Source organism: Cydia fagiglandana, chromosome 14 (genome assembly GCF_963556715.1).
Source record: "Cydia fagiglandana chromosome 14, ilCydFagi1.1, whole genome shotgun sequence".
Classification (NCBI taxonomy): Eukaryota; Metazoa; Arthropoda; class Insecta; order Lepidoptera; family Tortricidae; genus Cydia; species Cydia fagiglandana.
The window spans coordinates 7,852,129-7,866,675 of NC_085945.1; the positions used below are offsets into that span (position 1 = coordinate 7,852,129).

The following is a 14,547-nucleotide window of genomic DNA, read 5'->3' on the forward strand; positions in this document are numbered from 1 at the left end:
TTCGTGGATGTTTTTCCGAACATACATAATATTCTCTAGTATGTATTGAGATGCAACGGTAAGAATGTTAACTTCTTTGAATTTCTCTCTTAGGGATACTCGAGCGCCCAGTCCATAGATGGAACGTACAGCTCGTTTTTGCAGCACAAATATTGTCTGAATATCTGCCGCTTTTCCCCACAACAGAATTCCATAAGACATAACACTATGGAAGTAACTATAGTATACCAGCCTGGCCGTCTCTACGTTTGTCAGCTGTTTGATTCTCCTCACTGCATAGGCTGCTGAACTAAGTTTTCCGGCTAGAGTGCCTATATGTGCATGCCATTGCAGTTTGGAGTCTAAAGTGACTCCCAGGAAAACAGTTCGGTCCTCAAATTCCAGCGTATCACCTTTTATTTTAATCTTGCCGTTATTTACCTGCTTGACGTTAGGTAGCGTAAACTTGATGCATTTGGTTTTCTTGGCGTTCAAAAGCAAATTGTTTGCCGTAAACCAGTTTACAATGGTAGATAGCGCGTCATTAATGCTCTCGAAGCTATTTTCCTTTCTGTCCACTTTAAATATAAGGGAAGTGTCATCTGCAAATAACACTATATCATGTCTATCTTGCACAACTTTTGGTAAGTCATTAATGTATACCAAAAACAGGAAGGGACCAAGAATTGAACCTTGAGGCACTCCGAGGGCTACCGGGGACCCCGCCGATTGAGTTCCATTAATAACTACTCGCTGAGTTCTATCCGAAAGGTACGATGAGACCAGGTCAAGGGCACTAGCTTTTATCCCATAGCGGCTTAATTTTCTCTTTAAATTTTCGTGATCAACGCAATCAAATGCCTTTGACAGATCACAGAAAATTCCAACAGCATCTTGAGCTTTTTCCCAAGCATCAAAGATGTGTTTTAGAAGTACCGCACCGGCGTCAGTAGTTGATCGACCTTTGGTGAAACCAAATTGATTGCTATCAAGCAGTTTGTTTCTGTTGAAATGTGACAATAGTTGATTCAGAATAAGTTTCTCGAACACTTTGCTTAATGCCGGTAGTATTGAAATCGGTCTAAAGTTCGTGGGATCTGTTCTCGTTCCTGATTTAAACAGAGGGATAATTTTGCTATGTTTCATAATATCTGGAAAAATTCCAGCATCAATGCATCTGTTGAAAATCTCAGCTAAGTATGGTGTAATTGACTCAATGATGGAATCTAATACTTTGACAGACAGGCCCCAAAGATCTTCTGTTTTCTTTAAATTTAAAGACCTAAAAGTCTTAAGAACTATATTCGATGAGACATACGAAAATTTGAAGATTTCTGTACATTCTGCCACATTTGTCTTCAAAATTTCTTCAGCGACGTCTGGCGATGAATTAAGGGATCTTGTTGTTTCTACCGGGATCAACACAACAACAACCACAAGGTGGACTGACGACCTGGTAAAGGTCGCGGGAGTCCGCTGGATGCGGGTGGCGCAAGACCGGTCATTGTGGCACTCTTTGGGGGAGGCCTATGTCCAGCAACAAATTAGTGTTTTATATAAATACCGTATTCCAGATAGGACCGATAATAGCAGCACTCAACGCGGATCCGCCATGGCCTTGCTCCAACAGCCTGACCAATCTGCTGGACCTCACGGACAGCTCGAAGGAAGCCGTGGAGGCGCTGGAGACAGTGCTGTGTTTGGATAGTAGCTTCCAGCTGGAGTGGATCGAGTATCTGAATGAGAAGCACTTGACGAATCTTGTAAGTTACTTGTTAAATGAAGGATGCTCTTATGTAAGATTTTTGCATCATCAACATCATCAATCGAAAGGAATCCATTTTGCTTTTTGGAATGTACTAAGGGACATACATTTCACGACTTTTCTCTTTCCGCACAGACTATAGATACATTACAACCTCAAAGATCTTTACAGCAACCGATCATGCGTTCATCCAACGATTGCCAAGTATCTCGACCAGATCTGTCTATTTTGTTAAGAGATTTCCTTTCTCCTTGTACGTGTTTAAATTCCCCTTCTCTCTACTTTCACTCTCTATATACTACTTTCCCCTATTCTCTACTATTTTCTACAACTGTTTTGACCCAGTGCCTATTGGCACTGACCCAAGGCACTGACGCGCCCCTCACCCTCTCTCATTATCTGGCAACTCATTGATAATTCTTTGATATTGTTTGATAAACTACTAGAGAACCTTTTTTTCCAAGCAAGTCTAAGTTCAGTTGCTGGTAATGTACACATATTCCTTCTTATCTTCCAGAGTATACAAACTTGGAATAACACAGCACCATCTCAGCATATATTTCTGGAGTTCTCCTCAACATTCGATTCTGTGATAAAAGACACAGCAGCCCTCAAGAAGGTTCTAGATGAAATAGCTGACGATTCTTCTGACATAACAGAAAGACCTGTAACGTTTGTTTCGGCTTGGAGATACGCACAGCAGACGTTGAGGGGAAAAGATGTTGTGATACGGTAAGTTGAGACCTAGGTATGTTTTTTTTTGTATATATTTTATGGGTAAATGTTTTCAATCATGGGTTGGTAAGGGTTGTGGAGGGTACAGTTTTTAGGGGACGTCAAAGCGCATGTGAAACCCTTGAATCCCTGATGTCCATATACAACGGTAACCACATATCTTAGACGACCTGTACGGCTCTTTGGTACCAACGTAATACTACGTAACCGACCACCATATTAACTAAAAACACACAAACATAAATAACTTGTTGATATTTTGTTAGTTTCGTACCTATATAAACTTCGTGTTGTGGTATTTAGATATTTAAATATTTAAATTAGTTTCGGATCCATCAAAATCAGTGATTGCAAGAATCTAGTTACCTAAGGAATTTGGAACCTAAATGTTACTTAAACTACAAAGTACATTATAGCGCTTATATGTTGTTATTTATTTACTAATCCTCTCATATCTGTTGGTCCAGGAATTTCTTCTCAAAATTGGACTTCGTCTTAGACTCAATTATTACACCAGCCGCCCATGACAACGTGTCTTTGAACAGCCTATGGGAAAACTACGTAAAATGTTCAGGAGCTACATTCATAGAGGATGACTGCTGGCTGCTCTTGAGAAGTGCTGTAAAGAACTCGCTCAGGTTCTTGTCTGTTCTGGTTAAAAACATGGCTGAAGATCTTCATACTTATTTCTATGAAATTAATGGTAAGAATAATAAAGGATGACTCACGTTAGACCGGGCCGTGTTCGACCCGGAGCTTCCGGCGCATCGTTTTGTATGGAAAGCATCAAGTGATCGCCTGTCATGTCATATAAAAGTAAGCGCCGGAAGCTCCGGCCCGGTCTAACGTGAGTCGTCCATTAGTGTCATATTTGTCCAACTTGCTGTCACATATTAGTCTTGATTATAAGAAATTATCTTAAAGGCAATTACCTATCTTGATCTCGCGGACTTCGTCGTATTTTGCAGAACATATTGAGCATAAATACCTACTTGGTTTCAGAGCCGGACGCTAACCTGCTTCAAATAATGGGCTTCACAAAGAAAACTGGTCTTTACATGCTGTATGATAAGATGACTGATTTCATCGGAGTATTGCTCAACTCTTACTGGGATTATGGTTTCATGAACCAAGTGAGTATATCCACGTATAAAAATGGCTAACAATTATCATTCTTAACTTTTCGATTTACACCATATTTAGCAGCTCTCTCAATCCTAATCCTATGGATAGTCACTCCAAATCCACTTTACCATATTAGTTATATTTTTGACCTTAAGATCAACTTCACTTACGCCATTCTCGTGCATGCTGAACTCTAGAATTTCTTCGATTTTGTCGGAGTACGTAAGCCATTACGGTCTTTCCCCTCCAACTTTTATATTCAACCTCTACAACCAACACTCTCCTTAATCAGTTCATCGCTGATCCATCCTCTTTACTTCCTCAGGCCCATTAGGTACTTCTAATTAAATCATCTCCAGACTCCCTTTTTTTTATATAGCTTGCAGTATTCATCTGAACCTCCTTCTTACCAAACAGATACGCAGAGCATCCCAATCTCAGTTCTGGGACTGCGACGCCCTGGTGTCGGCGTTAACCCCGCCTCCCGGCAGCGCCATTGACGCCGCTAGCATCCGCAGAGTCCAGCCGTACATCTGCCCGTCGCTGTTGTACTGGATCTCGCTGCCGAGGGGCGATAACACATTGCTCGATATCGTGGCGAAACCGGTGAGTGATATTTCAGACATATTTGCCTTCGTAGATACTTCCTTTCGTAGGTTTTTAGAAAGTTCTACTTATATAGTTGCGATAGCTCATTATTCATTAATTGCCATGTTGAAAGATGTTTTTAACAAAAAAAAAGATTGCGAGGTATGTACCGTTTATCTTAAAACAGTTAAAAAAGTACTACGCTAATCTACCGAGCCCAAACTCAAAAGGTTAATTTAATTTATTACAGTGTTTCCGGCCCCCCTTTTCTGTTTTTCATCAGTTCAGCTTGATATTAAACGTGCTATAAGTGGAAAAATTTTGAATCCTAACCGACTGTTGCATAAAGTTGTATAATTTTTATGATTCAGTTCTAAGCCTTTATTACCTACTACAAATGTTAAAATTTTAACTTACTTAATATTTAAATATCGGTGGTAAATGTTACGTTGTACCTTTAACCACACAAAATAAAAAACCTATTTTCCATATTAAACAGGTATTTGATTGTGTTACCTATGTTAATGACTATGATTCTTTTTTTGTTTTAGCAATACTACTTCTTCACTGTAAATTCCAGTAATTTGATAAGTAATTTCGAAGATGCTTTCGACAAAGTAAACAATTTGACAACTCTACTAAAAGATATCGCTAACAAAAATGTCGCTATTCTATCTGAAGAAGACTTTAAACTTAGCACAATGAAAAGCAAATTTGAGGCTAACTTTAATTCAATTTTAACGTATACTGTCAATAAAACAGATACATCATATAAATTATTCAATGAAATAAATACGAAACAATTTGCAGCTACTGCTTATTTAGTCAGAATAGTAGCTATCGTAAACAAACTTCACACTGCTATAGAAAGCCTAAAAGTTGATGACATTGCTACAGAGTTAACAGAAGATGACGTAAAAATATTAGAAAATGATTTAACTACCATACAGAAAATATTTAAAAGAAGGCCAACAGAGGCTGTCGCATTGCATTTTGATTTAATTACGAATGTTTTATGGCAAAATAATGATAACTACACGTTAATCAATGGTATAACAGAAATGTGTAATGACTTGAAAAATAATGATACAGAGAAAGATATTTTACTTGACATGCAGAGGACTAAAGTGTTGTTATGTGCTAAGAATTTCCGAGTGGTTTATGATGCAGTTGAAGATACTGTGAAAGAAGACTATGAAGTCACACGAGGTAGTTTATATAATTTCCTGGACGTGTTGCAACAAGATGTATTAGGTAATTTAACAGATATAGGGGAATTTCTTAAACAAAGGTATTGCGTTTTGTTATAACTTGGTTTGTTTCTTTTACATTCGATTTTCTTAATTTTTCCCATCATTTTTATAATGTTTTTGTCCAATAGATATTTGAACCTTATCCAGAATCCAATTTCTCGTTACAGAACTCAAATCATCAACTATTTGAAACACTCAATAAAATATTCCTACGACCTGGGAATCCCAGTATACCTCAAATACATACATTCTGCTCTTCAGCATCAAAATGTAATCCTTAGTTTCATCTCTGGCGGTAATTGGTGGAAAGACTTGAGGAATATCTACAATGGACAGTACGCTACAGGATTTTTTGACAAATTAGAAAACAGCTTTGATATCGTCGATGACGTGGTCACTAATCTTGATCAAATACATGTGAGTCTTCTTATCATGTTTAAATACACCATGTTAACACTTAAGTTAGTTTCGGCTTTACTTTTTCTCCTTAGTCTTAGATGAATCTATAGTTTTTTTACATTCATTTATTTAAATATTTTAGAAACCAAGTTTTTATTTTCCTTGGTAGTAAGTTTAATAAGTGGTGGATTGGTCAATCATTTAATAGCTTGGTCAATGTAACCAACTCTTCATTCACATTGTATCTTTTTAGTTCGTCCGCCTCCTTCGAGACATTAACGTAAACAACACAGATGCTCTCTGCCTCCCCAACATTACCCTGTCCGACTATATCCCTGACAAAACCGGAATAATTTCCGATCTAAAGAACCAGCTGTGCATGGAAGAGAAAACAGAATTGTTCAAGGAGCTACCACTGCTTGTAATAGCATCTCAGGTAATTAATTCAGAGACTTAAACATAATTATTATGATCATTGTCATCGACAATACCTTCATTATAATTATAATTACATGTACCACAATCAATGAATCTTGGTGATCAAGGCGTTCTTTTTTTAAACTGGTTATATAAAATCTTTATCAACGTTAATCTTGTATTTTCAATTTTTCAGGGTTACGACATGGATCTTAAACTGCCTAAAGAAATCAACTATACCTCCCTAAACGTAGACTTAGCGAACTTCGAATCCAAATTCAACTTAGTGAAAACCGGCCCCCAAACTCCGTTGAGACCCGATTGGGTAACGGAGGAGAAGCTAGCTCACGTGAGGGAGGTAGCAATGAGCTTGCTGTCTCAGGAGTCGGTAACGAAGATGTCTTTTGGATTCCTGACCAATATTGTTGATGCTGCTACACTATTCCTGAACACCAGGTTTGCGATATTTATTGTGATGATTTTTCTCTTATTACTAGTACATCAAATCTCTAAAACTTCCTTGTATTCTAGAGGAAATTAATTTACCTACCATTCATTCAAGTTAACGTTAACCTTTGTTGCGTCATCATTTAGCCGATTACTGAATAGAATCAGGCGTTACTTTGCGGAAATCCATATTAATCAAAACCAAAATATTAGGTACTTTGCTTATCCGCGAAAAGATAACTTGCTAGTCAATCAGTGCTAACCCGTAAGTAACAGGTTAGCACTGATTGACTAGCACGTTATCTTTTCGCGGATTAGCAAAGTAGTATTTTGGTTTTGATTTCGCCGATTTCTTAATTTATGGACTATATGTAGGTATGGGTGTTTTGTTGTTTTAGCAAATGTACCATCTGCTCTCCATTGACGACATGGTTCAAGCAATTAAATCTTCAGCTTTTCAAAAAACAGGAGTACGACAACTTACTGTGTCATTTGCACGAAATGAGCATGGACGATATATACCAGACTTTGAAGAACAACTTCCATTGGGACATGGCACTCAGAGAGGTAGGTTGAGAGTATTGTCAAGTACCTGGTCATCGGGACATCTTGATAATTTTATTTACAAACAATAATTTATGTCCCATGTGATCCGAGACATTTCTTACTTTACTGCCCTAAGTATGTAATACACTATTTAGATTTTGCTGTCAATAATTAGCTCAACTTTAATAAATAAATGCCCATTACCTAATACATATATACATTCTATTGTCGTTGAGAATGAAATAGTGACTTTTGCCTTTTAAGCTGGAGATAGAGATCTTTATTTTCATCTAAGTTGGTAGGTACATAAGCTATGTGTAGTAATTGTCTAAATTAACTATCTTGAATCTTCTCTGCATATAGCTGATGTCAACACGGAACTATACTAAATATGAGCTTAACAAGGCAGTAAATGAATTTCTGGAACACGTAGAGTTACACTTACTCGAAGATTTGTCCAACCATTCGCCTAAACTATCCGACTGCCTTGCGAGAAACGTCAGTCGTAACGCGTTTGGAAACGCCACCATGTAAGTAGTCAATAGTTATTAAATCTTTTACTTTTCTCCACGGTCTTCTCCCATCCTTTCGAGGCAGCCAAGAATTCGCGCGGGACCGGGCAAAATGGCGTGCTCTTGTGTCGGAGGCTAAGACTCATTTTGGGTCATCGCGCCAACCAAGTTAGTAAGTTCTTCTCTTCACAGTATTTGTTATTTCGTTTATTTTCCGTTTGTTTCATAGCCTCTATCAATTGGTTTGGTGACATTTTTTCTATCAACATGATATATGTAGGTAATTATCCTATTTGATCTTTCCAAACATAAATGCTGTCGTGTAATCCTTGTAACTTTTACGAGAGCACCGGAAACTGTATTTTTTTATGGAAATGGAAATTAATTTTTAACTAAAATTCAGGTTCGCACAAGTATTAGCACAAACCTTAAAACTGCTTCGAGCACAGCTGCCTCATATAAAAGAAATAGACGGAATCAGTGACACACCTTTCATGAAGAATCTGCTATCCGATGTGGCCCATAACCTGGACGTAATGGCGCCTTTGAAGATGTATTTGAACAAGGATAATGCGTTGGCCGAGAAGTTAAAGACGATTGAAGGGGGGCCAATAGACGTTGATGATATAGTAATTAATTTGCGGAGAGTAAGTAATTCTAACGGTTGTCCGAAAACTTTGCGCATGGTTATTTTTAAGAGCCAACAGGAGTGGTAATTTCTCCATACAAACGTACTCGACTGTTTCCTCCGTGGATTTTGATGCTAGAGCAATGATTTTTTCAACACAGATTAATATTGTCAATATCTGTGTTGGACCGTTTTGCTTTTTTTCATATTTTTGTTTTTTAAGGCGCTAGAGCCCTTCAAAATGGCCTAATTGACTATGCCGCAATGGGAGGCGTAGTATTCAAAACTGATATCAATTAGCCAAAAAAGGAAAACGGTCCGACACAGATAATTTCATAATCATTTAGATTTCCAAGTTTGGTTAGGATTGGTTAAGTTTTGGAGGAGGAAACAGTCGAGTACGAAACCTCCATTTTTGAAATTTTTACGCGGGATTTTTCGCTTTGTAAGGACAAAGACATCGCACTAGTTTTAGGAGCTGCTTCCGTTAGCGAGACGGTTATACTTACCTAAAATATTTAAAACTCAGCTCCTGTTTCGTCTTAATTAAGCTATAATTACGAAGTTAACTGATCGAGGAATAACGATAAAGTTTGATATTCTTTTCTGGATATGTATATCTCTGAAACTACAAAAAATAACTATATTCCAGATCAATCAATGCAAGGAATTCAGCGATTGTGTGAAAATACAAAACGGCAATGGCGGCGTCTATGAAAATATAAGTGGTAATGAAATCATCGAAGTTATTAATAATAACCTGAACAAAACTTTGGTCGAAAAGCAGGTGGGTGAATATAAATGGTCTTTATTATATGTACTTATTTTAGTAAATTATTAAAAATTGAAGAACTTGTCAAGGTAGTATTTTATCAAATTCTGGTTGAGTTTGGATTGGAGGTACAGTCGCCATCAGATATATCTGAGCGGCCAAGGCGCTCACAAATATCTGAACACGCCTCTATTGTCAAAGGGTTAAAGTAAGTGTTCAGATATTTTTGAGCACCTCGGCCGCTCTGTTATATCTGATGGCGACTGTACAGGCGGCTGCAGACGAAATTCTATGCTGCCTGTACATGTGCACAAATATAGTGTTCCTTGAGCCTTTATTGGATGAGAAGAGAGAAAGAACCCAATGTTACATGTTCCTTTACATATGATTCCTACAACCTCAAAACCATTCACGTAGAAATGGTATTTGCCTCCTTGATGCTCAATTCTGGTAAGGAAATTATTTAAAAGCAGGGTCAAACGTTGTTACCCTAGATAACGGTCTACATAAGGGACTGACTGGGCCACTTGCACTTAAGCGCTTAAACCGTTAACTTAGGGTCGGTTGCACCAAACCGTTCGTATCGTTAAAGAGTTCGCTAAATTTTTATGTATGGAAAGTTTCATAGTAAAGCATCGGGGCGCGCCGGCTGACGTTGATCAGTCTGTCAAATGTGGTTGGTGCAACTGGCCCTTAGTATCAAATTGTACCATGGTAACTCAAGTATTAACCGGTTAACCCGGGGTTAGTGGAATGGTGCAAGTGGCGCCTAGAATTATTTCTTGAACTTCCAGCTACCAACCTTACAGTCTGCCGAATTCTGGCGTCTCTCCTTCGTCACGTCCATAGTGGAACACGTGGAACAGCTGATAGGCCACTTGGCCCGTCTCCTCGGCGTTGCCAGTGGCATGGACGTCCAGGCCCTGGTGGAGGGGAGGCTGGCGGCCATGTTGGATTTCGTTATGAGGCTGCTCACTGATGAGATTCTGGATAGTGTCGTATACAGGTACATTTTGTCTATTTCGCTATCGATACATGACGAAAAACTTGTTTTGCAGTATTAGGTAAGATTATAATAAGCTCTTCTCTTCTGTGTCGTGGGTCATGACCATCAGGAGTGCAGTTTTTCACCACCGCTCTCCAAAGCCCCGTTTTGGGCTAACTTTATTGCCCCTATAATAAGCTGCCCTATTATTAATAAGCTACCTATACCCTTATTGTAAATTGTACAACGGACTTAATCACGTTTTTTAAGTTTTAAGATTTACCTCCGACGTTTCGAGGACGGCGTTGTCCCCGTGGTCTCGGGGGTTAAGTCCCGTTGTACAATTTAACAATGGGTAAAAATCGTGAAAGTTTAAATCCCCTACATTCGTATACCCTGTCTCTTGAATTATCAATCTCAGGGGATCCTATCTCATCGCATAATAATTGATTGTCATAATGTAATGTTACGCATAAATCTCTTTTCGTATATTTTTTCTCCAGCTGAAACAGAAAGTATTTTCGAAAATATTTTGCATAGGTAGGTTGTGTATAATAGGGTAGGTTAGGTTAGGTTTGTGTTATAATTTTTCAGAAATGTTAATATTTCCAGCACAATAACAATTATGCGAAGTGAGTTTTATGCGTAACATTACATTAGGACAATCAATTATTATGTCAACATCAACATCAACATCAACATTTATTCAGCAAATAGGCCACAAGGGCACTTTTACACGTCAACATTGAATTTACATAAAAGCAAAAATAATAACATCAACAATTTTATAAAATAAAACTAACAATTCAATCTAACGTATTACAATTACTAAGAGATGTATATGGTCTCTTAATGTCGAATTACATACAAAATACAGATAAAAAAACACACACAAAAAAAATCTATAATATTTAGAGGTGTAAATGTCTCTAGGTGTCAGAACTATAAGATTATATAGTTTATCAAGTTATCCTTAGAGATGTATAAGGTCTCCAAGAGTCAATATCCTGTATAATTAATACATTCATTAAAAGAAAAGAAACATACGAGAACAGAATGAGGCGTCTCACTGTAATTAATTAATAAAAGTTACTAAGTATAATAGCTCGTGTTAGCTTAACAGACCAGTCTCCACAAACAGCACCCGTTCACGAGTATGACGCGTATCTCAGCCATCGCCTCCCTCAACCTTCATTCGGGAAAGTGGCGACCCGATCAACAACGCCACCGTAAGCAAAGACTTTTAAGCGAGCATGACATGTTCAAGCTACCGGCCTATATTAATATTAAAATAGTAATAACATGTAGTATGCGACTCAATATGGATCCCAATTTCAGCCTAAAGTCTAAATACATGTGCAAGATAAAACAAGATAAACCTTTACTAACATTTAATAAAACATACACATAATAAAACATTTTGTGTCACCTATAAATAACTTTGTTGATTCAGTTGACTCTGTTTACGTCTGTTCGCGATGAATACATGGCTAAAGAAGTAATAAAATTTTTTTTTTTTCAGTTTAAAAAGTATAATAAAAGAGCTCCAGCCAATCTTGAAAGAGTCGTCTTTGGAAGCAGATGTAACATTTCTAACTAATGGGTTGAGAGTAATGCAAGACTTCAAAAACTATTTCTTAGAAAAAGAAGAACTTAGAGGTAAGAAACTTGGAAAAGATTTTCAATTTTGTGACCTCTTTAAAACCGGCCTAGTGCGAGTCGGACTCACGCACGAAGGGTTCCGTACCATTACGCAAAAAGCGGCAAAAAAATCACGTTTGTTGTATGGGAGCCCCACTTAATATTTATTATATTCTGTTTTTAGTATTTGTTGTTATAGCGGCAACAGAAATACATCATCTGTGAAAATTTCAACTGCCTAGCTATCACGGTTCGTGAGATACAGCCTGGTGACAGACAGAGAGACGAACGGACGGACGGAGTCTTAGTAATAGGGTTCCGTTTTTACCCTTTGGGTAGTACAGAATCCTAAAAATGAAAAAAGTTACCATCATGCAGAGTGCCATCTAGAGTAAGTTACATCAGTTATATGCTTTCTACAAACCGTCAATTTGAATATTTTTCTAGTGGAAGTGTCAGAATTGTTTTCTTCGCCGGAGCGGTTAGAGTCAGCTCTCAGTGCACTTGGCATAAACAACACCAACTTCTGGTCGATCGCAGCGCCCAGGGTCCACGCGGGATACATCAACCTTAAACCGGTATGTTTTTTAAATAGTTAAATCGAAAAAGATCAAAATATAGAGACGCCAATTTAAAGTCCGACCAGCAAAAAGGACCATCCAGCAAATGGTTGGAATAGTGCGGAAAAAACACGTGAAAAATCGTCAAAAATCGGGTATCGTCTTGGGTCGTCCCATTCGTTTTTCGTCAAGTTCTTAAATTAGTCCTATTTTGCTTTCGTCACTCATGCTACATTCGTCACAATCGTCAGTGGCTTTCAATGTAGAATGAGTGACGAAAGCAGAATAGGACAAATTTAAGAAAAACGAATGGGACGACCCAAGACGATACCAAAAATCGATGACGTAATTTATAGACAGCCCCTAAGTGCATTTGCAATATTACAGATCATAACCCCAAAACCCGACTACCAAATCGGCAGCTTCGTCTGCCAGACAGAGAACATGTCCCAAGCCATCATCCCAGCGAACGTGGACGTAGTGACTTTGGACGACGTGTACGGTGCTATTATAGAACAGTTCTGCAACATTGAAGACGAGCAGGCGAAGCAAATCGTGCCTGCGCTGATGGAAAACGTCAACTTTAGTTATATTTTGGATAAGGTGCGTAAAAACAATTTGAGGATTTTTTGTTCAGGCATCACTCCGGGCAATCCGTTAGCTCCCACTTTCATGACAATGATAACATAAAAACTGCTGAACTGCTGAACGTTAGATACCTGTTATCCCAAAGCATTTAACATTTTTCTGTCCCTGGGTTATAGCCGAACTGCCAGTCGGTAAGTTAATTAAATATCTGTAAAGTAAAGAACTACTAGGTATGTATTGTCGATAACTATTTTACAAGTTTTTTTATTAACTTGCAATGTGCGGGTTAAATCTTGCAAGTCGAATTTGACGCACTTCCGGGTTTCCGATGAAGATTAAAATGTGCGTACATAGTATGTAAGTCGGCTGACAATACAATATTATGGTACCATCGAGTTGATCTGATGATGGAGACAGGAGGTGGCCAAAGGAACTATGTGATAAAACAAAGCAACCTAATTGTGTTTGGGGTTTTTAGAATTGTCTCGATGAGTATTAGTTGCCTGTGGAAAGAAAAGTACAGTCAGCAATAAAAACTAGTACCAAAAAGGAATTTTTTGCCAAAAACTTATCCACAATGACAATTATTTAAGTCTTACAAATGTACGGTAGAATTTCTCATAAAAAGCCTAATTCCTTCGCAGATATTATCAATCCTCCTCGTCCAACTGTACTCGGCATCCAACCTGACCACCGACGAGGGGACCACAGTCCTGGAGAGCTACCCACAGATGGCGTCACTCCTGCCTATCATCCAGGACAATGTGGGGAACCTCAGCGAGGTGCTGGCGAACGAACCAATCTTCCAGAAGCTAGCTGATTTTACGTCTGTCGGCAATCTGTTCTCTTGTAAGTATGAAGGCGTGATTATATCACTACACCTTATAAAACAAAGTCCCCCGCCGTGTCTGTCTATTTTTAAGTTTGTATGTTTGTTCGCGATAAACTCAAAAACCACTGAACGGATTTTCATGCGGTTTTCACTTATCAAAACCCAGTCCTAACCTAGTCAAAGCTAGGGTCAGTATATTTTTGTATAAAGTAAGGATGCTAACGATTTCGTACATCGACCCGCCAGTTCCTATCTTTGTCGCACGCGCATAATTATGTCGCTGTCCCGCTCGCACAGTGTCATCGACCGCCGGCATCATGGGCGGGAAGAAGTGTCATCATATGGGATCAAGTTATGCTGTGAACTGATTTCGTTTTTGTTTCAGCATCGAGTTTCTTAGCGTCTGCCGGTAATATGCTATGCGGTACGCCTATGCAGGTGCCAGACAATCGCTTTTACAAAGCCATTGTTGAGACTACTGACTTCTCTAAGGAACCGGATCCAATGCAGTTGGAGGTGTTACCAAGTGAGCTAAGATCTTTATTATCAGCATGTGGCGTTGTAGTATACAGATCCTTATGAGAGACGGCACACCGCTTGCGTGATGTGTGCGTGTGCGGTTCTAACATTTTAGCGCACGCGCACGTCACGCACACGCAAGCCGGTGTGCACAGGCCTTTCTCATCATGTGAGTTTTTTTAGAGGGCACGCGAAAAGAAAACTATATAGTTCCGTTTGTTTAAATGGTTTAAATAGTCTAATTTAGAAAATTAAC

The 14,547-nt window shown here is 38.5% G+C and overlaps 1 protein-coding gene across 1 annotated transcript in view; it reads left to right on the forward strand.

The window, feature by feature from the left end:
* The window catches only part of LOC134670678 (uncharacterized), a 142,285-nt gene that overhangs the window by 77,755 nt on the left and 49,983 nt on the right, over positions 1-14,547 (forward strand). Inside the window, exons 18-36 of the mRNA XM_063528494.1 lie at positions 1,554-1,742; positions 2,262-2,476; positions 2,947-3,182; positions 3,482-3,612; positions 4,022-4,210; positions 4,744-5,483; positions 5,613-5,862; positions 6,098-6,280; positions 6,458-6,717; positions 7,107-7,275; positions 7,618-7,784; positions 8,170-8,413; positions 9,047-9,181; positions 9,961-10,172; positions 11,674-11,810; positions 12,240-12,370; positions 12,740-12,955; positions 13,585-13,789; positions 14,158-14,298. Of these exons, the coding sequence (XP_063384564.1) occupies positions 1,554-1,742; positions 2,262-2,476; positions 2,947-3,182; positions 3,482-3,612; positions 4,022-4,210; positions 4,744-5,483; positions 5,613-5,862; positions 6,098-6,280; positions 6,458-6,717; positions 7,107-7,275; positions 7,618-7,784; positions 8,170-8,413; positions 9,047-9,181; positions 9,961-10,172; positions 11,674-11,810; positions 12,240-12,370; positions 12,740-12,955; positions 13,585-13,789; positions 14,158-14,298 (4,150 nt within the window). The remainder of the gene's footprint in view (positions 1-1,553; positions 1,743-2,261; positions 2,477-2,946; positions 3,183-3,481; positions 3,613-4,021; positions 4,211-4,743; positions 5,484-5,612; positions 5,863-6,097; positions 6,281-6,457; positions 6,718-7,106; positions 7,276-7,617; positions 7,785-8,169; positions 8,414-9,046; positions 9,182-9,960; positions 10,173-11,673; positions 11,811-12,239; positions 12,371-12,739; positions 12,956-13,584; positions 13,790-14,157; positions 14,299-14,547) is intronic.